The sequence below is a fragment of the Thalassophryne amazonica genome, chromosome 9, assembly GCF_902500255.1.
Source record: "Thalassophryne amazonica chromosome 9, fThaAma1.1, whole genome shotgun sequence".
Lineage (NCBI taxonomy): Eukaryota > Metazoa > Chordata > Actinopteri > Batrachoidiformes > Batrachoididae > Thalassophryne > Thalassophryne amazonica.
Window position 1 is genome coordinate 65029334 of NC_047111.1, and position 26347 is coordinate 65055680.

Sequence of the window (26347 nt, forward strand, 5' to 3'; positions counted from 1 at the left end):
ACTCCCCACAGGGTGCCCCGAGGGACACGGTTGAACGCCTTCTCCAGATCCACAAAACACATGTGGACTGGTTGGGCGAACTCCCATGAACCCTCGAGCACCCGATGGAGCGTGTAGAGCTGGTCCAGTGTGCCGCGACCAGGACGAAAACCACACTGCTCCTCCTGAATCTGAGGTTCAACCGTCGGTCGAATTCTCCTCTCCAGTACTCTGGAATAGACCTTATCGGGGAGGCTGAGGAGTGTGATTCCCCTATAGTTGGAACACACCCTCCGGTCCCCCTTCTTAAACAGAGGGACCACCCGGAGGTGGGAGTTGAAGACCTTGCTGACAGAGGGTTCCGCCAGTCGTTCCCAGCAGACCCTCACGATACGTTTGGGCCTGCCAGGTCTGACCGGCTTCCTCCCCTCCCAGCGGATCCAACTCACCACCAGCTGGTGATCGGTCGACAGCTCTGCACCTCTCTTCACTCGAGTGTCCGAGACACGTGGCTGAAGATGATACGACTACAAAGTCAATCATCGACCTCCGGCTCAGGGTGTCCTGGTGCCACGTGCACTTATGGACACCCTTGTGCTTGAACATGGTGTTTGTGATGGACAAACTGTGACTAGCACAGAAGTCCAACAACTGAACACCACTCGGGTTCAGATCGGGGAGGCCGTGCTTCCCAATCACCCCCCTCCAGGTCTCACTGTCGCCGCCCACGTGGGCGTTGAAATCCCCCAGGAGAACAATGGAGTCCCCAGTCGGAGCGCTATCTAGTACCCCTCCCAGGGACTCCAGGAAGGTCGGGTACTCTGCACTACTGCTCGGCCCGTAGGCCGAGATAACGGTGAGAGACCTGTCCCCGACCCGAAGGCATAGGGACGCGACCCTCTCGTTCACCGGAGTGAACTCCAACACATGGCGACTGAGCTGGGGAGCAATAACAATGCGACCCCAGCTCTCCGCCTCTCCCCGTGGGCAACACCAGAAAAATGAAGCGTCCAGCCCCTTTCCAGGAGTTGGGTACCAGAGCCCAAGCTGTGCGTGGAGGTGAGCCCGACTATCTCTAGTCGGTATCTCTCAACCTCCTGCACAAGCTCAGGCTCCTTCCCCCCGAGCGAGGTGACATTCCACGTCCCAACAGCCAGGGGCTGTGAGCATGGACAGGGCTGCCAGGCCACCCGCCCTCGACCGCCACCCAATCCTCTCTGCACCCGACCTCCATGGCTCCCTCTGCAGGTGGTGAACCCACAGGAGGGCGGGCCCAAGTCGCTCTTTCGGGCTGAGCCCGGCCAGGCCCCATGGGCTAAGGCCCGACCACCAGGCGCTGCGCGCGAGCCCCAACCCCAGGCCTGGCTCCCGGGTGGGACCCCGGCTCCGCCATACCAGGCGCCGTCTCGGCCCTTGATTTTTTTTTTACTGGTCATGGAGGCCACAGATCTATAAAGTCTTCAATTCTCGATACTCATAATCATTCAGGGGTGTCATAGACCCTCATCTGCTTGCTTCACATGACATAAAGCGCAGCTGAACACTGTCCCAGTGGGACAGACTGTCCTTAAGAGTTTACTCTTTCAAATTACGTAAAGTTAGATATCTATTCACCTTAAATCCCCAACATTCATTATTTCTGGTGGTGTTGAAAACAGCACTGTCAATAGTACATTTGCTTTTGTGTTGGTCTCATATTACATGGGATTGCTAAACAGTTTAGTCCCTGTCCCTTAACAGTAACCAAGATAGATAGGGTAGTACTTTATTAATGCTCAGTATGAACTTTGGGTGTTAAAGCAACATGAGAACAAATATGGAATTAAAAACAAAATCATAATTTCAAGCCAGTATGTAGCTGTTATATACTAAATTGTTTTGCCATATTGTCTTCTTCAGAAATGCAGGAAATGCATGTTATGTTTTCACCTGAAAGTGTATGATTGTGTTGGCTATAGATAAGAGTTATTAAAGATGTTTATTTCTGTCTCTGAAAGGTTTAATGACATCCACGTGCCCATCAGACTGGAGTGTGTGAAGTTTGCCAGTCATTGTCTCATGAATCACCCAGACCTGGCCAAAGACCTCACAGGTGAGCTTAACAGATGAATGTTTTGAGAAATATGATGTAATTTTCTGTTGTATAATGTGCTGCATACTGCATAAAGGGTTTTTATATGACCATTCCATATTTACATTTTAGTTGTTGAGGAAATTATTTTTATAAATCATAATACAAAGTGACTAGCGAGAATGATGACTCAGGATATTTGCAGTAAAAATCTCTTTTGCAAGGATTACGATTCTTGATATTCCCAAATATGTTTTGATGAGTCAGGATTCCTTTTGTGATGACTATAATGACCTCAGATTTCCTGAAATGGTTTGCCACCTAAACCAAATGATCTTTGCCTGTGATCACCAAAAGAAGAATGTGGAGTTTATGTAATCACCTCTTTTATTGGGGGGGAAGGTTGTAGTTCTTTGCACAAGGAAAAGTTGAGCAAACATATTTGTGGACCTGAATCTCCTTCAGAGTCTTTTCATTACTTTAAGTTTTATTTAACACGTCAGATAGGTTTTCCTTTAATACTGTCTCGTGCATTTGCATTCTTACCGTATGACATCACAATTATGTGTTGGGGATATACGTCTGAATTCTCCTCTTTCAGTTAGGAGTCATAATAATACGCAAAATACATGCACTCTGAGTGCATGTTTAGGTTTGACTTGCACAATTCAGTTTTTACAAGTTAAAATTCCTTGTGTGGATTCATATTTTGACTTGTCAGTGTAGTTGCAATGGATTCTGGTGTTTGGATTGTTTGTTTGGTTGTGTATGCTGCTGAGGGAACATTTCTGGGGAGTTCATTTGAAAGTGCTTATAATAAATATTTTCAGTGGACGTGAACTTCATTTGTAGAAAGATTTTTCAGGGTTTTTTTTGCGCATGTAACTCCAGATACAAAGTCTACAATTGCCAACATGCTGACATTCACATAAAACTACTTCCAATTGACACAATGCTTTTAGTAGTTTGGCACTTTTCATTTCAGGAAAGTGAAGATTATCACAGGCCTGTTGTTTCTCACTTGATGCTAGTGATTATTTGGTGTAGCGGCAAATTATTAGCATGTTGTTAGTCCTGCTGTGTTGGTATCGCCTCTCACAACCCACTGTTCGCCTCACCCTCAGAATACTTGAGGGTCAGATCACATGACCCAGAAGAGGCCATTCGCCATGATGTCATCGTCTCTATAGTAACTGCTGCCAAGAAAGACTTGTCACTAGTCAATGATGCACTGCTCAATTTTGTAAAAGAGAGGACTTTGGACAAAAGAGTAAGTGGACATTTGTGCAAGCTACAAATATACATTTTTTTAAAAATGATTTTCAACACTATATCCATACTTGTCTCTTGGGAATAACAGTATAACATTGTTTTTTATATTTGTAGTTTATTGAACAAGTTAGCCTTCAATGTTTTCCTCACTCTTCTGTCCGTCAGTGGCGTGTACGGAAAGAGGCCATGATGGGCCTGGCATCAATCTACAGGAAGTATTCGCTGCAAGGCGAAGGAGGGAGAGAAGCCTCAAAGCAGATTTCCTGGATCAAAGACAAGCTGCTTCATATCTACTATCAGAACAGTATTGACGACAGGTTTGTGGGCACAGCTTCTTTGCCATTAGAAACATGGGAAAATCAAGAAGACTTTAAAATGAGCAGTAAAGCTTTTAATGTTGAGGTCACTTAAAGGTTAAAAGATAGCTTTGTTTTTGTTTGTTTGAATAAAGACTTGTTTGAGTGCTTTTGAGAAAGTAGACGTGGGTTGAGAGAATCGGCACCTCGCCCTGTTGTACAGATGCAGCCGTTTTGAGTCCCTTAAGGCAGAAGTTGGTAATGTTCTCAGATTTGTTGCACCCATTTTTGTTGAAATTATTATTTTTCAGTGTAATTGTCATAATTAATTAACTTTCTTGTCAGCTTGTCTGCATTAGATTCTAGATTTGGACATTCATGTCAGGTGTTGCTCTGGATTTGAACTCAATGTTGTTTTTTCAGTGTGAGGGTCCAGGTTGAAGAGTGATGCCACTTTGGACGATATACAGTCCACATCTATATTTTCCCCAAATGGAAAACAGAAAACTGACAACAGGCTCTTTGGATGCAAAGTCAGTGAAGTGCCTGTCAGATTCTGACAAGATGCTCTGTGTGTGATCATCATAACGTGCACGCTTAGGCTCCACATTCTTTGTCCTGGTGCTTAAGTTCTGTGTCCATGTGTGGAAAGTTCTGCAGGTCACACTGTTGCAACCTGCTTGATAGCACATGTAATTTGCTTTCAAGGTTGCTTTCAAATCCAAAAGCTGTGCATATTCAGCATGGTTGATTGGTTCAGAAATTCTTTAATTTCAAGCAGAAGACCATTCCAGAAATTTACTTCTGCTGAGCCACCTAACATCTGTGTGCAGCAGATGTGTGTCTCCTTCAGCTGCGAACAGAGTAAATGCGTCCTCAGACTCTTGGCCTGAAGAGAACACTGCAGTCTTGTTCGCCACATTCATCACTCGTCATACGAGGGCTGTCAATAAAGTATAGGTCCTTTTTATTTTTTCAAAAACTATATGGATTTCATTCATATGTTTTTACGTCAGACATGCTTGAACCCTCGTGCGCATGCGTGAGTTTTTCCACGCCTGTCGGTGACGTCATCCGCCTGTGAGCACTCCTTGTGGGAGGAGTCGTCCAGCCTCTCGTCGGAATTCCTTTGTCTGAGAAGTTGCTGAGAGACTGGCGCGTTGTTTGATCAAAATTTTTTCTAAACCTGTAAGGCACATCGAAGTGGACACGGTTCGAAAAATTAAGCTGGTTTTTGGTGAAAATTTTAACGGGTGATGAGAGATTTTGAGGTGATACTGTCGCTTTAAGGACTAACCAACGGTGCGAGACGTCGCGCAGCGCCCTCAGGCGCCATCGTCAGCCTGTTTTAAGCTGAAAACCTCCACATTTCAGGCTCTATTGATCCAGGATGTCGTGAGAGAACAGAGAAGTTTCAGAAGAAGTCTGTTTCAGCATTTTATCCGGATATTCCACTGTTAAAGGAGATTTTTTTTAATGAAAGACGTGCGGACGGGTCCGCACGTCTTTCATTAAAAAAAATCTGCAGCCGACGCGGTGCGGCGGCACAGGAAAAACACCTCCGTGTTGATAACCATTTGTAAAATCCAGGCGGCTTTTGATGGCTTTCAGTGGAGTGAGTATAGAAGAAATTGTTTAACAGCTGGACATGTTCCAACTTGTCCTTAAGGCTTCCAACAGAGGTGTTTTTCCTGTGGCGGAACCTGAGCGCTGCGCGACGTCTCGCACCGTGGGAAGTCCTTAAAGCGACAGTATCACCTCAAAATCTCTCATCAGCCGTTAAAATTTTCACAGAAAACCAGCTTAATTTTTCGAACCGTGTCCACTTCGATGTGCCTCACAGGTTTAGAAAAAATTTTGATCAAACAAAGCGCCAGTCTGTCAGCAACTTCTCAGACAAAGGAATTCCGACGAGGGGCTGGACGACTCCTCCCACAAGGAGTGCTCACAGGCGAATGACGTCACCGACAGGTGTGGAAAAACTCACGCATGCGCACGAGGGTTCAAGCATGTCTGACGTAAAAACATATGAATGAAATCCATATAGTTTTTGAAAAAAATAAAAAGGACCTATACTTTATTGACAGACCTCGTATTTATGGACCATGAATCATTGTGCTGCTTGCCGACTTTTCAGTTCTTGGACTTTTTGAGCGAGCAGAGGGGATTTAGCCAGGTTAGCGTTAGAAGTTAGAAGTTAGCCTATTTATCGATCTTAGCCATATATGGATTGACTCAAGTGCTGCAATCATTAATTGAGCGCAGAGATTTCACTGGCCCGCCCATATTCACTGCAGACAGCTGTGCTGTTTATCCCCAGTGCTCTTGTATATTTTCAAAAGAGAAAATGATGTACATTATAATTTTAGCTTAAACTGAAGCCACATCAAATTTATCTGCGTAACCAAATGTATGTGTGGCTGTGTGCTCATTCACACATACTGTATGCAGAATGCAACCAAATGAGAAATCGAGAGTTACAAATGTAACTACGGTTCTATGAATTCCGGATGACCGCCAGAGGGCGGTGCTTTAGCACCTGGATAACTACTTGTGCGCAGCACAGAGGTCGAGAATATATACCAACAAAGTCACGCCATTGAATGTGACCTGGGTGACGTCACTGGTTGTCTTTATATACCAGACGCACCCAGCGCTCGCTTCTTTTCGGAATGAACTCGCAAGACTCTGAGTGACAAGCAACTCTGGCGGTCATCCGGAATTCATAGAACCGTAGTTACATTCGTAACTCTCGTTCTATTTCATTCCTTCTGACTGCCAGAGGGCAGTGCTTTAGCACCTGGATGACTTAATACCAACAAGGTCACGAAGAGTCACACTTGCATCAGCAGTGGCGAGTGGAAGCAGACAACACCGCCGAAGTCTGTAATAGCAGGCGAAGGTACAGGATGAAACCCACGTAGCAGCAGCACAAATATCACTCAAAGGGACACCTCTCAGTGCAGCCCAGGAGGTGGACACCCCTCTGGTGGAATGGCATGTAACCTTAGGAGGCTGAAGACCTCTGGACCTGTATACTTGTAAAATGGCATCCACGACCCAATGCATCGTATTTCTTGTGAATGGTCTGAAATGCTGCTCCAAATTCCCTTTCTTCAGTAAAGCCACATTTACATTGCAGATAAGACAGATGGATTTGTCATTCAAATAATGAAAAAATAATACAGGATGAAAATTCTCATTTTTCTTATCCACCATAGAAGAAGACCTCTTCTTTGACTCTGGCGTTTAGCGGCAGCTGGCATCCTTGTTGGTGCATTGCTGCCACCTGCTGCATCAGTCTGTTATAGCAGCACTAAATCCTCTCTAGTCCAGTGCTTTTTTTTTCTTCTTCTTCTTTTTCTTCTTCTTCTCCATGTGATTGACGGTAACTCAGCCCGTGATTGACTGATTAGGCACGCCAGTCCTATACTCTCGTACCTCTTGAGAGCTGAAGAAAGTCATTCTAAAAATGTCAAAATAATTGAAATGGTGACTGTTGCATTGCTAGATGATTTCAAATATCGTTCAGAATCTCTTTCTCCACCTTGATACTAAAGCTCTTGTTGCAAAAAATATTACTGCATGTGTAAGTTATTATTTATGTTCATCTTCATTTCCAATTCTGTGTGAAATGTGTGTAAGGACTTGAGAAAATTTTATCAAGAAAGATGTTTGAAAGCTAATTTCACTGAACTCTGTCTGCTGGATTTGTAATAGTGTAACCAGTAATGACTGAAGTAGTGCATGATCATAACAGTAGAATACTCTTTAAATTACTCTGCTGTTGTGGAACAACTGCTAACAACAAAAACAACAAAAATCTGTATTCTAGCAGGCATCTGAAAGTGTGGAACAATATGAAATGCTGCAGTTGAATATTTGAAGTTCCTCAGCAAATTCTCATTAAAATGTGATCCTTTTCCCTGCAAGCTGTCTGCTATTATCCTACAAGTAGCTGTGTTTAACACAGTTTGTCAGGACTGTGAGCTTAAGGTCTTTGGGTCTCCTGGGATATCCTTCATTCTGAGTTTGGCACTTTGTTACACATTTCTTTCACAGGTTGTTGGTGGAGCGGGTTTTTGCCCAGTACATGGTTCCTCACAACTTGGAAACGACTGAGAGGATGAAGTGTCTTTACTACCTGTATGCCACGCTGGATACTAATGCAGTCAAGTAAGACCAACCGGGGAATTTACTGCAACATAGACTGTTTGTAAAGTGAAGTCAGAAAGAAGGCCTGTAAATTCCTACAGTACCACCGCTGTGCTTTTTCTTTTTCTCCTGTCTTTACTTCACTGCCTCTCAGGGCCTTGAATGAGATGTGGAAATGCCAGAATCTGTTGAGACACCATGTCAAAGATCTGCTGGACCTGATCAAAAAACCAAAGGTTACCGGCAAAAAGCACAGCACACCCATTAAATGATGTATTGCTGTTTCCCACTTTACAAGCTGTAAATGTATTCTGTTGTGTATGTTTTTGTTCTAGTCTGAAGCATCAAGCAAGGCTGTATTTGCCAAAGTCATGGTGATCACACGTAAGATCTTCATTCAGACATTCTCTCTCTCTCGCTCTCGTGTGTATCAGCAAAGTTGCATGAAGTTTGGCTCATCGCAGGTTCTGGCCACTGTATATTGATAAATATATAACAATTTTAAAAAATCATTGTTTGCAATGAAGCTGGCAACATCAGGAAATTCTTCAGTTTTGATGGTAGTTCAAATTTTCTTCCAGGGATTTTTAAAACAAATGTTACATTTTGACATCGGCTGCTTTTAGCACCCCGAAAGGCCTGCAGCTGTCCACAAACTGATGAAATGTGTAAAGTGTATTGCCTCCAAAAGAGTGTAATGTCTATCAATTTTTTTTTTTTTTCATTTTAAATGCTTGAATTGAAGGTCATAGTATTTAGCTAACAACATACAAATAATGAATGTTTGAGTTCAATGGTAGGAATATTTCATGAGGTGAAAGCCTCGTTGAATGGTATGTTCCAGCTCCGAATTAAATACAACCCCAATTCCAATGAAGTTGGGACGTTGTGTAAAATGTAAATAAAAACAGAATACAATGATTTGAAAATCCTCTTCAACCTATATTCAACTGAATACACCACAAAGACAAGATATTTAATGTTCAAACTAATAAACTTTATTGTTTCTGTGCAAATATTTGCTCATTTTGAAATGGATGCCTGCAACACATTTCAAAAAAGTTGGGACGGGGCAACAAAAGACTGGGAAAGTTGATGAATGCTCAAAGAACACCTAACTGGAAACAGGTGAGTGTCATGATTGGGTATAAAAGGAGCATCCTCAAAAGTCTCAGCCGTTCACAAGCAAAGATGGGGCAAGAATCACCACTTTGTGAACAACTGCGTGAAAAAATAGTCCAACAGTTTAAGAACAATGTTTCTCAATGTTCAGTTGCAAGGAATTTAGGGATTCCATCATCTACAGTCCATAATATAATCAGAAGATTCAGACAATCTGGAGAATTTTGTACACGTAAGGCTGAAAACCAACATTAAATGCCCGTGACCTTCGATCCCTCAGGTGCCACTGCATTAAAAACCAACATCATTGTGTAAAGGATCTTGCCGCGTGGGCTCAGAAACACTTCAGAAAACCATTGTCAGTTAACACAGTTCGTCACTACATCTACAAGTGCAAGTTAAAACTCTTCCATGCAAAGCAAAAGCCATACATCAACAACATCCAAAAATTCCGCCGCCTTCTCTGGGCCTGAGCTCATTTGAAATGGACAGACGCAAAGTGGAAAAGTGTGCTGTGGTCTGTTGAGTCCACATTTCAAATTATTTTGAGAAATCATGGACATTGCGTCCTCCGAATAAAAGAGGAAAAAGAACATTCAGATTGTTAACAGCACAAAGTTCAAAAGCCAGTATCTGTGATGGTATTGGGGTGTGTTTGTGCCCATGGCATGGACAACTTACACATCTGTGATGGCACCATCGATGCTGAAAGGTACAGCCAGGTTTTGGAGCAACACATGCTGCCATCCAAGCAACATCTTTTTAGGGGCATCCCTGCTTATTTCAGCAAGACAATGCCAAGCCACATTCTGCACGTGTTACAACAGCATGGCTTCGTAGTAAAAGAGTGCGGGAACTAGACTGGCCTGCCTGCAGTCCAGACCTGTCGCCCATTGAAAATGTGTGACACATTATGAAGCGCAAAATACGACAACGGAGACCCCGGACTGTTGAACAACTGAAGTTGTACATCAAGCAAGAATGGGAAAGAATTCCACCTACAAAGCTTCAACAAGTAGTGTCCTCAGTTCCCAAACGCTTATTGAGTGTTGTTAGAAGGAAAGATGATGTAACACAGTGGTAAACATACCACTGTCCCAGCTTTTTTGAAAGGTGTTACAGGCACCCATTTCAAAATGAGCAAATATTTGCACAAAAACAATAAAGTTTATCAGTTTGAACATTAAATATCTTGTCTTTGTGGTGTATTCAATTGAATATAGGTTGAAGAGGATTTGCAAATCATTGTATTGTTTGCATTGTATTATTGTCTAAATACTTTGCGAGGAAAAAATTAAAAGTGCACTTGCAGGTGCTTTCTTGGTCATTGTTGTGCTTTATGAGCTATTCTTACATCTCCCACATGAGCCACAAAAGCCTGTAGCTATTTGGGTTGGATAAACCATAACTGCACTCTGGTTGTTTATTGTAGTTAATCACCTGCTGTGATGTCACAACAGATGTAGGTTTATCTAAAGTTTTGGAAGTATTTATATAAATGTTGATAAACTGCAAACTATTTGCAAGTTAATCACGAGGCTGTTGCCAGCTGCCACATACTGTCGATGCCTGTCACTAGTAAAGTACACACAATCAAACAAAAATCTAGATAAAGCCAACAGTAACAGTATGATACTGCAGTTGAACTTGTAAGCTGTCACACCGTCAGCAAATACTCCCTGCAGCAATGAGCTGACACTAGTCTTGTGTTCCATGTGTGATGGAATCATAAAAAAAAAGGTTACGAGTAGCAGTGAGCCAATCGAGACAAAGCTCAAGCCTATTTATCGATCTTAGCCATATATGGATTGACTCAAGTGCTGCAATCATTAATTGAGCGCAGAGATTTCACTGGCCCGCCCATATTCACTGCAGACAGCTGTGCTGTTTATCCCCAGTGCTCTTGTATATTTTCAAAAGAGAAAATGATGTACATTATAATTTTAGCTTAAACTGAAGCCACATCAAATTTATCTGCGTAACCAAATGTATGTGTGGCTGTGTGCTCATTCACACATACTGTATGCAGAATGCAACCAAATGAGAAATCGAGAGTTACAAATGTAACTACGGTTCTATGAATTCCGGATGACCGCCAGAGGGCGGTGCTTTAGCACCTGGATAACTACTTGTGCGCAGCACAGAGGTCGAGAATATATACCAACAAAGTCACGCCATTGAATGTGACCTGGGTGACGTCACTGGTTGTCTTTATATACCAGACGCACCCAGCGCTCGCTTCTTTTCTGAATGAACTCGCAAGACTGAGTGACAAGCAACTCTGGCGGTCATCCGGAATTCATAGAACCGTAGTTACATTCGTAACTCTCGTTCTATTTCATTCCTTCTGACTGCCAGAGGGCAGTGCTTTAACACCTGGATGACTTAATACCAACAAGGTCACGAAGAGTCACACTTGCATCAGCAGTGGCGAGTGGAAGCAGACAACACCGCCGAAGTCTGTAATAGCAGGCGAAGGTACAGGACGAAACCCACGTAGCAGCAGCACAAATATCACTCAAAGGGACACCTCTCAGTGCAGCCCAGGAGGTGGACACCCCTCTGGTGGAATGGCATGTAACCTTAGGAGGCTGAAGACCTCTGGACCTGTATACTTGTAAAATGGCATCCACGACCCAATGCGAGAATCACTGCTTTGAGACAGCACAGCCTCTTTTGTGATCACCGTAACACACAAACAGGGCATCCGTTTTCCGGATCCCGGCAGTCGCACTAATGTACTGCTTCAACATTCGGACAGGACACAGGGAACCTGAAACAGATAATCCTGGAGCAGAATGCGGGACATACACAGCCAAGGAAACTGGCTGGTTAACATGAAAAGTTGAAATTCTCTTGGGTAAAAAGGACAGATTAGGCCACAGCGTAACCCCAGATCCGTCAGAATTCCATCGCAAACAGTCCCCAGCGACTGATAGGGCATGGAGCTCTCCCACCCGCTTAGCCGAAGACAGTGCAAGTAGAAAGGCAGTCTTCACTGACACCCATTTAAGATCAGCACTTTCAACTGGTTCGAAAGGGGATAAGCTTAAACCCTCCAGGACTAGAGGAAGGTCCCATGAAGATACATGTGCAAGCCTTGGAGGCCGCAAACGTAGAGCACCTTTCAAAAAATGACACACTAAGAGGTGTGAACCCACTGACCGGCCATCAACGTAGACGTGCCGGGGAGAGATTGCAGCAACATAAACCTTCAAGGTAGCGACAGAAAGTCCTTTCTCCAGCAGTTCTTGTAAATATTTGAGGAGAATAGGCACAGGGCAATGCTCCGGGTCTAACTTGTGTTTCTCACACCACCGCGCAAACAGCTTCCATGTGTTGTCATACAAAGCCCTGGTAGAAGCAGCACGTGAATTCAGGATAGTCTGAACAACAGCCTGGTCACAAGAACTTAAAGAGTCTGGCCCCTCAACAGCCACACATACAGTTGAAGGCGTTCTGGGTGAGGGTGCCAAATCCTCCTCTGTAGCTGTGACAACAAATCCTTCCTCTCCGGGAGAGCCCAAGGTTCTCCCTCGAGGAGTTTGTAAATCATGGGAAACCAAATCCTCCCCGGCCAGAATGGAGCAACCAGCATCACCCTGTGGCTGCTCTGATCTATCCTGTGCAGTGTCAACATCAGCAGCGGGAGAGGAGGGAAGGCATAAAGGAGGCAATTCGGCCACGGGTGAGCCAATGCATCCTGCCCCAGCGGGCTCTCTGGTTCCAAGAGGGAGTACCATCGTGGGCAATGTGTTGAGGTGCTTGAAGCGAAAAGGTCCACTTCCGCTGCACCATATTTCTGCCAGATTATTTGGACCACAATCGGGTTCAGTCTCCACTCTCCCGGTGGTGGTTTCTGTCTGGAGAGTAAATCCGCTGCGCTGTTCTGTACACCGGGCAGATGAACTGCTCTGACACTCTAAAGGCGAGGCAACGCCCATAAGAGAAGCTTCAGAGTTTCTGCCAATGAGTGATTGGACCTGGTGCCCCCCTGATGGTTTATGTGATAGACTGTTGACGTGTTGCCCGACCGGACAAGAACATGTCTTCCTCTCAGGGCCGGGAGGAAATGCTTGAGAGCCAGTTGCACAGCGCGAAGCTCCAGCTCGTTTGTGTTGGAGTCTTTCCTGAGGACTCCAGACACCCCTCACCATCCTGTGCTTCCACACGGCCCCCCAACCTTTGAGTGATGCATCTGTAACAACCACCTCTTGGTGAGAAGGAACAGAGCCTAGAGGGACACCCTTGCAGATGAAGTCCATGTTCCCCCAGGGTTTGAGGTGCAGAAGGCACTAGTTGGAGAGTTGTACAAGCCTGTGCTGATGCAACTTTGAATTGAGGCCTAGGTTGTTGATCCAAATCTGTAGGGGACGTAAGAACAGAAGTCCCAAAGGTACCACTAGCGACATTGTAGTCAATTTGCCCATCAACCGGAGCAGCAAACCAAAAGGCAGCATCACAGCCCGTTGAATGTGTGAGACGAGACGAATTACATCGTCCACTCTCTGCGGGGATGGCGATGCAGTCATTGTCAGGGAGTTGATGGCAATGCCGATGAAGGTCGTTTGTTGACTGGGAACAAGAGAACTCTTTGCAAAGTTCACTGTGAGTCCTAAATGAGAGACATGGTTCAGTAGAAGAGCTGTGTCGTTGTGCGCCTGCTCCTGAGTCGGCGCGCAGACAAGCCAATCGTCTAAGTAGGGTAGGATTCTTAATCCAAGAGCTTGCAGTGGGGCTAGTGCTGCAGCCATACATCTGGTAAATGTACGAGGGGCGAGAGAGAGGCCGAAAGGAAGCACCCTGAACTAGCATGCCTGACCTTTGAAAGCAAAGTGGAGAAACTGCCTGTGATGAGGCGCCACTGGCACATGGAAATAGGCGTCTTTTAAGTCGACACTTGTGAACCAGTCTCCTGGTGTGATAGTTTGAAGGACGTCTACTGTGCGGAGCATGTGAAACTGCAGCACTTTGATATAACGATTCAGACGTCGGAGATCGAGGATAGGACGAAAGCCGACGAAAGGAAGACCTCTCTTATCCTCATCCTCCGCACAGTTTATATCACTTGTCATGTACAAGGAATCAATTGCAGCAATAGACACGACATCTTCCTCCTGCTGAGTAACTACATTGGTCTAATCAGCCTCATTAGGGACAACAGGAACTGTCACTGCATCCCTTGGCTGTAGATTCAGAAGCAAGCACTTAATCTGAGCAAACTCAGAAGTCAATGTTTCGACCTTTTCAGCCAAAGCATGGTCATAAGTAACCTTCTTAGCAGAAGGGGCTCCTGCATGTGGGCGTTTACGGCACTTTGGTTCCTTCCTGGGGCTGGAGGCCAAAGTCACACTAGATATTCCACTTTCCAATGCCGCAAGTCTAGCAGATCTCTCTGCCAGTGGCATGCTGGCACATTTAAGGCAGGCATCGCCAGTCAGGGCTTCTCTCAGGTGTCCGATCCCAAGACACGAGGGGCAAAACTTATGTCCATCATCTGGGCTCATGGGAGCCAAACAGGTACTACAGCCATGCAACAAAGGCCCTATCAACATTGTGGACTGCGTGCAGATGGCAAGCCCTGATGGTTACAAATGTTAAGACAAAACGTGAATCACACGCAGTGTAAAAAGTAACACGAGGCACGGAGGGTGAAGCACTCACAGCCATTGACTCGACACGAGGCACGGAGCGTGAAGCACTCACAGCCGCAGACTCGACACGAGGCACGGAGCGTGAAGCACTCACAGCCGCAGACTCGGCACGAGGCACGGAGCGTGAAGCACTCACAGCCGCAGACTCGGCACGAGGCACGGAGCGTGAAGCACTCACAGCCGCAGACTCGGCACGAGGCACGGAGCGTGAAGCACTCACAGCCGCAGACTCGGCACGAGGCACGGAGCGTGAAGCACTCACAGCCGCAGACTCGGCACGAGGCACGGAGCGTGAAGCACTCACAGCCGCAGACTCGACACGAGGCACGGAGCGTGAAGCACTCACAGCCGCAGACTCGACACGAGGCACGGAGCGTGAAGCACTCACAGCCGCAGACTCGGCACGAGGCACGGAGCGTGAAGCACTCACAGCCACAGTAATAACACGATGCACACAGCCGAAAAACTCACAGCCCAAGTGCTAAGTCACTTAGAGCAACGACGACAACACTAGCTGCTAGTGGAGCTGTTAAACTTAGCAAATGGCGGCAGTGCAGATGAAGTACTTCAAGGAGTGGAAAACACTCACGGCAAGCCCAACACAGTACACTATACTGGTTCTGATACACACACTACCACGTAGTTAACGGGGTTAGTGACACAACTAAACAAATAGCCAGCTTTCATCGAAACAACACAGCTCATGTGCACAGAGGAAAATACCCAGCAGTGCAGCGGCAAAGGCACGCACCCGGCATTTAGGAAGGTGTACTCACGACAGGCATCAAAGAATACAAAAAACGGTGAAGCCGTGTCTCGCAGCCTCTGGAGGACGTGTGCAGTGCCCGTAGCTCCAACCGAAGGTGGGTTGCGAGGCTACAAGCGAGAGCGGCAATTGCAGCTAAATGCGTTCTCAACCTCTAAGAATGCGAGAATGTAGAAAAAGAAGCGAGCGCTGGGTGCGTCTGGTATATAAAGACAACCAGTGACGTCACCCAGGTCACATTCAATGGCGTGACTTTGTTGGTATATATTCTCGACCTCTGTGCTGCGCACATGTAGTTATCCAGGTGCTAAAGCACCACCCTCTGGCGGTCAGGAGGAATGAAATAGAACTGAAATTTACATTTCAGAGATGGAAAAGTCACAAGACTGATCTCTGGTTCCAAGAAGCAATCGGCTCTGAACTTTTATCAGACTGTTAGCCACTCTGAATTATAGCAAAGGAAAAGCCGATGATGGTATTATAGTGCAGCAGATAACTGAAACAATTGTGCAAATGGTGATACAAGCACCAAAGTTGGCACAAATACTCCTTAGACATTACTCTTTTGAAAAGCGACTGGCCACTTGAATTTTCAATAGGCAGCCAGGTAGGGGTCAATTGAAGAATTACAGAGGGGTCAAAATGAAAAATGCTCAAATCATTTTGAGAACTACACCACATTATCTGTCTGATCGTAAAGATTCCAAAAAGGTATAGTTTGGACTATTTATGACTGAATGATCAGGAGTTATGGGGTAAAAACAGCAAAAATGGTGACAAAGGTCAGTTTCAGTTTGTACACAGGTCAAAGGTTAAAGTTCCTTCAATTTTGGTAAAAAGTGATGCAAATTATTGGTTGAGCTAATAGGATTAATTAGGCCTGGGCGATATCGATTAATTCAAGTTTTTTGTTGCGGACTATTTAAAAAAAAAAAGTGAGTTTTTTTTCTCCTCTTGCAGCAGCGCACCTTTTTGTCCCCAGGAACCTCCATAGCTCCCCCCTCCCCATCGCATTTTCTTCACACAATAACAAACATGGCTACCGCTAAGGAAGAGCGAGTGAGTTTCGTTAGTGGTTTGGGTTAGCTACGACAGTCATGGAACAAGTGACTGCATGCTGCAAAGTTTGTCTAAAGCCAGGGTTCTCCCCAGACAATGGAACAACTTTGTAGTGCCATTATATTTTTTTAATCCAGCCAGGCTGTTTGTGCTCAACGGACTGCTGCCTGCTCACCCCTCCCCTGCCGGCAGCCAGTCGAGCTGAGCCACAGCATCTCTCAGTGAAAGAACAAAATCGCCATCAACATCTTCCAATAAAAACAGCTTGTCTTCCAATAAAAACCCTGCATAGCTAGTGACACATTAAGGCTTTATTTTACAGATGAAAGCCTTCATGTTTCCAAAGTTTGCTCAAATAAGCCACGGTGTGCGAGTGACGAGTCTCTTCTCGTTCCCTCACAGAGAAAGGAGGTGGTGGAGAGAGAGGGAGGAGGACAAAGTGTGAACAACAGACACTCCACACTGTAAAAAAAAAAAAAAAAAAAAAAAAAAAGCAGCGAAGCAATTTTAATCAAAGATCATCTTCAGCACACAGCCTCAGTGAAACAGTAAAGTGTGAAAAACTGATTCAGAAAGTTTTTTCATCCAGGGTTTCATCTTTAAAAGAGCAAATTTACTTCTTACAGAAGTGGGTTTTTTTTTGTTTTTTTTTATTCGTTTCCTTTATTATTGTTGTTTAGGCACCAGTGACTCCACATCAAATTAGTTGTATGTGAGAACTTACTTTGCCATAAATTTGATTCTGATTTGACAAACAAATCATTCCAGATTTAGCTCTTCTTGAAACAAGATAATTAGGCATTATATTGTTTTTAAAAAGTATGCAATCCCACTCAGAAATGGTAAAAAGAAAAAACTAAACTGTCAACATGACAGAAAAACTCTGACTGGATTAAAGGTACAGTGTGTCATTTTTGAAGAAGAGAGCAAATGTTATGTCCATCAAACATGAATGTGTTTTTAAACTTTTCAATGTTATTTATTTTATTAACTTACAAACATGCAAAAAAGAACTTTGATATTACAACACAAGTGTCATTTTTTTGTTTATTATTCTTGCTTTCAATGCATCAAAAAACAGTTGAAATGACTCACAACGTGCGCCGCTTCAGGTGATAATTGCCAACAGCACCGCTATACTAAACATTTCTGGGGAGAACCCTGAAAGCCCATTGCAACAAAACACAGCTGAACAACAAACTTATTCCAGCATCTAAAACAGAGGCATCCAGCTGAGTGTGAGAAATGTCACACTTTACAAGGGGAACAAGAGCGCAAACTGTTCTTTTGATTTTTAAAATCAAAAGAACAGTTGGAGCTTCAATTGCAGGAGGTAAGTAGAGGTTAGTTTTAAGTTTTTGATCAAATAAAAGCAAAACTTGTTTTGAGTTATCTCTGTCATTTGTACTAAATGTTTTCTTTTAAAAAGTAGGGGGGAAAAAATTGAAAGTCAAATTTTTTCTGACAAAAATCTGAGATTTTATTTTTAGACCAAATCGCCCAGGCCTAGGTTTAATAAATGGAATAGTTTTGATTGTGTTGAATGTTTGGTCTCCAAAGTAAAGGTCAAACAAGGTCAGCATCCATTGGATTCTATGACATGTGACATATGTCCCCCCATAACATGATAACTAAGCATGATACATGGTCCAAACTATTCCTTTTAAAAACCCTGTTAACTAATAATTTGCATCATTTTTTTATCAAAATTGGAGCAACTTTAACTTTTGACCCCTGTACAAACTGAAACTGACCTTTATCGCCATTTTTGCTGTTTTTCTTTCTTCAGAATCAGAAGAAGTTTATTGCCATTGCCAGTGAACAGGTTTCACAGACTAGGAATTTGCTTCAGTACAATGGTGCAACATTGAGAAGAGATAAAATGCTAAGATAAAATATAACATATGTGTCAAAATAAGATAAAATCTAAGATAAAAAAAAAGAAATATGAAAGGCTGTGTGCAACAGAGAAACAGAAAAAACAGTGCAGTAGGAGGAGTGCAATTAAAAACCAAAGTACACTGTCTAAAGTGACCTGTGATAAGATGATAGTGACAGAGTTAAGCTTAAGGTGACTGAGTTATGAGGATTTCATGAGTCTAACGGCAGAGGGGAAGAAACTGTTCTTATGGCGGGAGGTTCTGGTCCTGATGGACCGTAGCCTCCTGCCCGAGGGGAGTGGTTTGAATAGACTGTGTGCAGGGTGAGAAGGGTCAGCTGTGATCCGACCTGCTCGGCCCAGAGTCCTGGAGACGTGTAGGTCGTGGAGAGATGGAAGGCTACAGCCGATCACCTTCTCAGCAGAGGCCACAATGCGCTGCAGTCTGTGTCTGTCCCTGGCTGTGGCCCCGGCGTACCACACCGTGATGGAGGAGCAGAGGATGCACTCGATGATGGCCGCGTAGAACTGCACCATCAGCTGGACAGGCAGCTTGGCCTTCTTCAGCTGCCGCAGGAAGTACATCCTCTGCCTGGCCTTCTTGATGAGGGAGCTGATGGTTGACTCCCACTTGAGGTCCTGGGTGATGGTGGTGCCAAGGAAGCGGTGACAGACCACAGTGGTGATGGGGCTGTTGGTGAGGGCAAGGGAGGGCGGGGGGGCTGTGGCTTTCCTGAAGTCCACGATCATCTCCACTGTTTCCTGGGCGTTGAGCTCCAAGTTGTTGCTGCTGCACCAGGTCACCAGCCGGTCCACCTCCCTCTTGTAGGCAGACTCATCCCCATCCGAAATGAGTCCGATGAGGGTGGTGTCGTCCGCAAACTTGATGAGCTTTACAGAGTCGTGGCTGGAGGTGCAGCAGTTAGTGTACAGGGAGAAGAGCAGAGAGGAAAGGACACAGCCCTGTGGAGATCCTGTGCTGAGAACCCGAGTGTTTGAGACATTTTTTTCCCAGCCTCACACGCTGACTCCGGTCCGTCAGGAAGTCTGTGATCCACCTGCAGGTGGAGTCGGGCACGTGGAGCAGAGAAAGCTTGTCCTGGAGCAAAGCTGGAAGGATGGTGTTGAATGCAGAGCTGAAGTCCACAAACAGGATCCTAGCGTAGGTTCCTGGGGAGTCCAGGTGCTGAAGGATGGAGTGCAGGGCCAGGTTTATGGCGCCATCTACAGACCTGTTGGCTCTGTAGGCAAACTGCAGGGGGTCCAGGAGGGGGTCGGTGATGGACTTCAGGTGGGATAAAACCAGGCGTTCGAAGGTCTTCATGACTACAGACGTGAGAGCCACAGGCCTGTAGTCATTAAGTCCAGTGATGCGTGGTTTCTTGGGGACTGGAACTATGATTGAGGACTTGAAACAGACTGGAACATGGCATGACTCCAGGGAGGTGTTGAAGATCCCCGTGAAGACTGGGGCCAGCTCATCAGCGCAGTGTCTCAGGGTGGCAGGAGAGACACAGTCTGGGCCCGGGGCCTTACGTGGATTCAGCCTTTTGAAATGTCTCCTCACGTCCTCCTCTTGGACCGAGAGGGCAACAGGGGGAGTGGGGAGGGCAGCAGTGAGAGGGGGGAGGTCCAGAGTGTTTGAATATCCAGTTGTGTGGGGGGTGGGGAGGTGTGAGTCCTTGTCTTCAAACCGTGAATAGAAGACGTTCAGGTCGTTGGCCAGCTTGAGGTCGTCAATAGAACGAGGTGCTTTGGGCTTGTAGTTGGTGATCTCTTTCAACCCCCTCCACACAGAGGCCGAGTCGTTGGCAGAGAACCTTCGCTGCAGCCTTGAACTGTACATGGATTTAGCCTTTGCCACCTCCTTGCTAAATCTGTACTTTGCACCTCTATAGCTGTCTCTGTCTCCTTCTCTGAAAGCCACCTCTTTCTGCTGACGGAGCTGCTGGAGTTTAGGTGTGAACCAGGGCTTGTCATTGTTATACCTCACCCTGGTACGCTGTGGGATGATGCTGTCTTCACAGAAATGAATATATGACGTCACAGTGTCCGTGTAGTCATCCAGACTGTCTGTTGAAGCCTCAAACGTATCCCAATCCGTGGTGGCCAAGCACGCGCGTAGCTCCTCTACAGCTTCATTGCTCCACACTTTAGACGTCCTCACAACAGGTTTAGAGAGTTTAAGTCTCTGTCTGTACGTGGGGATCAAGTGGACCATCACGTAATCTGAGAGTCCCAAAGCTGCACGGGCCACCGCTCGGTAGGCGCCGCTCACTGTCGTGTAACAATGATCTAACGTGCCCCCTTCTCTGGTCGGGCATTTAACAAACTGTTTGTATTTTGGTCATTCCTGACTGAGATTTCCTTTGTTAAAATCACCGAGAATTATGACAAGAGAGTCCGGAAAGTCTCTCTCCACGCTCATAATCTGATCCGCGAGCGCGCGCTCGGCCTCCTGCACGTCCGCGCTCGGTGGAATATACACAGAGCAAAGTATGAAAGAGTTAAACTCACGTGGAGAGTAGAACGGTCTGCAGTTTATGAGGAGATATTCCAGAGAGGGACAGCAGTGTTGGGAGATCACAGTCACATCGGAGCACCAGGCATTGTTGATATAGAAGCAGAGTCCACCCCCTCTAGTTTTTACACCAGAGAATGCTCGGTCTCTGTCTGCGCGGAGGAGTTGGAATCCCTCTAGTTGGAGTGCGCAGTCCAGTGTCTGTGCATTTAACCACGTCTCCGTGAACCACAGTACACAAGATGAGGAGAAATCTCTATTCTTCTTCATCAGCAGTGCCAGCTCATCCAGCTTGTTGTGGAGTGAGCGGACATTGGAGAGAAATATCCCAGGTAGGGGCGTGCGCGTGCCCCTTCGTCTGAGGCGCACGAGAGCTCCAGCGCGTTTCCCTCTCCGCCGTCGTCTCACTTTTTTGGCCAAAAAGTGAACCAGTTCAGCTGCAGGCACCAAAAAAACTGGCGTAATGTCCGTGGGTGTTGATGATTTGATGTTTAATTGATTTGATGTTTTTACCCCATAACCCCTGATCATTCAGTCATAGATAGTCCAACCTATACGTTTTGGGAATCTTTATGATCAGACAAATAATGTGGTGTAGTTTTCAAAATGATTTGACCATTTTTAATTTTGAGCCCTGTGTAATTCTTCAAGTGACCCCTACCTGGCTGCCTATTGAAAATTCAAGTGGCCAGTTGGTTTTTTCAAAAGAGTAATGTCTAAGGAGTTTGTGTGCCAACTTTGGTGCGTGTATGTATCACCATTTGAATGATTTTGCTCTAAATATTCTCTTAGCTGCTGCACTAATTATTAAGTTTATATATTGTAAAACATTCAACAGGATGTGTGCTTTGGAGGTGCAGCTGACAATGAGCAAGTTGTATTAAAAAAACAAAACAAAAAAAAAACCTGCGTGCCATACACCTACAGGCACACAAAAAAAAGCCCACATTAAATGTGGTCACAGAAGAAACACTTACAGAAGATTGTCAGGTTGTTTGCTGTACATGCATTAATTGCTCAAGTCAGCTCGATTATAGAGATGTGAATCGTACAACACCTCACGATTCAATTCGACTTCGATTCTTGGGGTGACGATTCGATTCAGAATCGATTTTCGATTCAAACAGCTCTGAGAAATAGTTATATTACTTAAAAAAATGTTTATGTTTAAGAAAATGCAGCTTTACAAGATTAATCAAGTGATTCTAGATGTAAATTTACTCATCTGCTTTGCTCATTCAGAGTTGGCTGGCAGTTTAGCGAACCGCTGGTCAGTCGTCGGCAGATACCGCTGCTCCGCTTCTTTTAGCTCCGGGTCATAGCGTAGCATGTGGGCTTGCGGAGTCGAAGTGTTTCCGAACTACTTGACTTTCATTTTGCAGATTTTGCACACTGCATAAGTCATGTCAAGCTCCTTACGCAGCAAATAATAAAATCCAAAATGCGCTCAAACATTTCAAAGATGGTGCAGGCTGAATTAGCTCTTCGTCTGCCACGCTAAGCTACAGTTCACGAATGTTTGAAGCACGCCGAACTCTCCCCTCGTGGGGACGCTGTAGTACGGAAGCCGTTGCCTGACAAACAGTACACGCAGCGAGTAAGCAAGAAAATGTTTAAAAAAAATGCTTTTTAAAAATCGATTCTTGGACATTTTGGATCTATTCAGAATCGTAATAAATAAGAATCGCGATTCGGACGTGAATTGATTTTTTTCCGGCACCCCTACTCGATTAGGCTCAGTCTCGGCTTTAACACGGACAACTCAGATTCCCAACACTAGCTAATGACCGTTTTATCCACAGAATACCAAAAACAGTATCATTAGTAGCAGGAGGTGGCAATGGTAGAATTTTTTTTTTTTTTTTTTTTTTTCTCTCAAATATGCTTACATCCACTTCAGAGATTGTGCATTGTGTAATTTGGGAGATATTTCATATAGGAAGTGGGTGTCTACCATGACAAAAAAAAACCCACCCCATGCAAAAAAGAAAACTGTAATATATACTGTAATTTTAACATCTTTTGAAATATTTGAATATAATTGTTTTGACTTCATGATTATTTTTGATGAACCCTGCATTGAACACAACATTCAAGTTTATGATATATAATGCTCCTGACTTGGTAGTACTTGTTTTAGAGAAGTCACAAAAGCTACATAAGTACTGATATTATTACAGTGATCATGCAGTTGCACATGTAATTTCAAGTCACAGCATGGCAAGTTGTAGTAAATCAAGTGTCATGGCCAAGCCAAAAACAAGATCTCAGGCTAAAGAATTTGATAAAACCTTTGTCAATGGTTTATGTTTTTAAAGTTTTTGAAGAGCATGGCCTCCTCCTAAGTTCTGTTATTCACACAGTGTGACTGAAATAAAAACTTTGACAATGGTTTATGTTTTTGAAGAGCATGGCCTCCTCCTAAGTTCTGTTATTCACACAGTGTTACTGAAATAAAACCTTTGTGAAAGAATTGTTTATAAAGTTTTTGAAGAGCATGGACAAACTTTACACATAGCGGAATAGCCAGATAATTGAAAATAGACCATACTTTGTTACATTCAAGGGGTGGGGGGGTTATTTTCAAGATATAGGATTAATTTTGATGCCAAAATGCTCGTATTAATATTGTGAATCATTCCCCAAGTGGATGTATTGAAATTCTGACTTGTGATTTTACCACCTCCTGCTATCATTATCCCAAAGTTCATTGTAGATTCAGATATTCCTGTAGTCTGGGCCTCATTCACACATACTTAGTTGCTCTGTGCTTTGAAAAACACCTCGTGAGATCTGTTGTAGTTATTGGCTTCAATTGTGTTTGTAGGAAACCTACCAGACCCAGGCAAGGCTCAGGACTTTGTGAAGAAGCTTGCTCAGGTCCTGGAGGATGATGAGAGGATCAGAGATCAGTTGGAAACCTTGGTCAGCCCCAGCTGCTCCTGCAAGCAGGCTGAAGTCTGTGTGGTGAGCATTGCTTTATGTGATCAGTTGGAGTCCCCTCAGGGTTTTGTGGCATATGTTCTGCACATAGAGGTAGTTTGGCGTTTGCATGACTTTGGAGTCTGTGTTGCAGTGTTTTGACAGCCCCATAGTGGACACTGGCATATAAGCAAATGGGGAGATGCATACTCCTCCCTATGCAATGGGTAGACACTTGTACACACGTGTGTAATGTTGTAACAAATTGGTCTGCACATAGACATCCATACAAAGGCCTGTGTGCACCCCTGTGATCCAGGCAGTTCAAAACGTTTGTCCTTAAACTGAAGCAATGTCACCTCAAAGCTGGCCCTGTTCCATTTTAATTGTACATCTGCTTATATCCAATTTTGAGCTCCTCACTTACAGCCATATGAGTTGATTACTTGAAATACACAGTGTACATGTATTATGTAATACATTATGGGTTTTGCATTGCAGCTGTGCTCTAGTTAAATTTTGTTTGATACTATAAACTAGCCAGTTTTCACTTAAGTATATCCAAATTGTATACCAACCTCTTAGGAGTGTAATCTGATGAAGTGCTCATTTTTGTGATAAACTGCAATTGCTTTGAAGCGAGGCTTGATGTGCACAATGTAGATGTAGAGAAAATAAGACTAACCTTTCTGCACATTCCATTATTATTGTATATCCTCCCTCCACTTCAGAGAGACATCACTAAAAAGCTTGGCAGCCCTAAACAGCCCAGCAATCCTTTCCTAGAAATGGTCAAATTTCTGCTGGAGAGAATTGCGCCTGTTCACATCGACACCGAGTCCATCAGGTACTCTGTATACTCACAGAGACCACACATAGCTCGCTTCAGCTATTATATATTATTCAACCCCGGTTTTCTCCCACATCTGTACCTCAGTGCCCTGATCAAACAGGTGAATAAATCTATAGACGGAACAGCGGATGATGATGAGGAAGGTGTTCCCACTGAAGAGGCCATTAGAGCAGGGCTGGAACTACTCAAGGTAAAACCAACAGAAAAAATGAAAGCTGGGCTCCCTTTTACATAGCTTGAAAGTGCTATTAATAAAAATAATAATGACATGAACACTTGTCATGTTATTTTAATAGTTTGAGTTTTGTTTTCCTATAATTTGAATGCTGATATCAGCTGTCACTTTGATTACCTGTGTATGTTTGTACCACACAGGTGTTGTCATTCACACACCCAGTGTCATTCCACTCTGCAGAGACATTTGAGTCTTTGCTTGGCTGTCTAAAGATGGATGATGAGAAAGTGGCAGAGGCTGCGCTGCAGATCTTCAAAAACACAGGCAGCAAAATGGAAGAGAGCTTCCCTCACATTAAATCGTATGTCTCATTGTTTGATTTGCTCATTTTCTACCCTACACCATAACATTTAATCACTTTGTTTATTTGGAAACAAAGCAATTATTATTGATGAGATTATTTTTAGAGTTAATTCTCACACCTATAAGCAAGAAGTGTGGTCTCCAAAAAGTCTCCCTTCTCTGAACACACCTGAATCAGCTAGAGTAGACATACGTGGCCTGAATTAAAAATTTGGGGTCCCAACAAGGAAGATGAGAATCACTGGCCTAATGTAGGCAGCACTCCTGCAGATTTCAGAGGATGCCTCTTGATGTTTGTGTTCTGCTTACTTCTCCCCCTAGTGTCTTGCTGCCGGTACTGCAGGCCAAAGCCAAGCGAGGCCCCCCTCGTCAGGCCAAATATGCTATCCACTGCATCAACGCCATGTTCAGCAATAGAGAGACACATTTCGCCCAAATATTTGAGGTCAGTCACAGCTCATTAGTTAGATGTCTTAAACGGAAAGATTTAATAATACACTGTGGATCTGTGTTAATGACCTTTATCACAGCAAATGGGCAAGTAAAAAACAGACAAAAAAAAAACCAAACAGGTGTGTTTTGAATTTTAAAATTTCCTTACACAAAAGGTTATACACACACATAGACCTGTAAAACTGAATAGTTTATTAGATGTATGAGTCAGAAAAAGGAAAAAAAAAAAAATTCAATTTAGTATTTGTTTTTCTTGCGCTGACTTTGTGTTTCCTTCAGCCTCTGCTCAAAGGCCTGGACCCTGCTAACCTGGAGCAGCTGATCACTCCTTTAACCACCCTCGGGCACTTGGCTCAGCTGGCTCCAGAGCAGTTTGCTGCACCGCTGAAATCTTTAGTCGCCAACTTCATAGTAAAGGATCTGCTCATGAACGACAGGGTATACTCTTAAATACCAGACTTGCATCCAAATCTACATAATCTACATCTTTATCTCATTTTATTCATTAATAAACCAAGTACAAACAGTTTCCTCTAAATTGTTTAATTGCCATTCTCAGGTTCAGTGTTTTTGCTTCTTGTGTGGTTGTCTGATGAAAAATAACTGAGGCTTAGTGATATTTCTATTTTGTAAGGTCCCAGGTAAGAAGACAACCAAACTCTGGCTTCCTGATGAGGAGGTGTCCCCAGAGACTTTTGCCAAGGTCAGTGGAGAAAATTGTAAATCCTGTCTGTTGTCAACAAGTCTGTTCTCTGTAAAACATTTTTAAAAACTGAACTTTAACACCTAACATAATGTTATATTAAT

The 26347-nt window shown here is 44.3% G+C and overlaps 1 protein-coding gene across 2 annotated transcripts in view; it reads left to right on the forward strand.

Moving 5' to 3' along the window:
* Positions 1–26347, forward strand: part of pds5b (PDS5 cohesin associated factor B) — a 135115-nt gene that overhangs the window by 64007 nt on the left and 44761 nt on the right. For both annotated transcript variants that reach the window (XM_034178235.1, XM_034178236.1), the window contains exons 10-22: positions 1977–2071; positions 3175–3320; positions 3488–3639; positions 7681–7794; positions 7928–8009; positions 8109–8157; positions 23602–23741; positions 24428–24543; positions 24634–24739; positions 24925–25085; positions 25409–25532; positions 25820–25978; positions 26175–26243. In XM_034178235.1, coding sequence (XP_034034126.1) covers positions 1977–2071; positions 3175–3320; positions 3488–3639; positions 7681–7794; positions 7928–8009; positions 8109–8157; positions 23602–23741; positions 24428–24543; positions 24634–24739; positions 24925–25085; positions 25409–25532; positions 25820–25978; positions 26175–26243 — 1513 coding nt within the window. The remainder of the gene's footprint in view (positions 1–1976; positions 2072–3174; positions 3321–3487; positions 3640–7680; positions 7795–7927; positions 8010–8108; positions 8158–23601; positions 23742–24427; positions 24544–24633; positions 24740–24924; positions 25086–25408; positions 25533–25819; positions 25979–26174; positions 26244–26347) is intronic.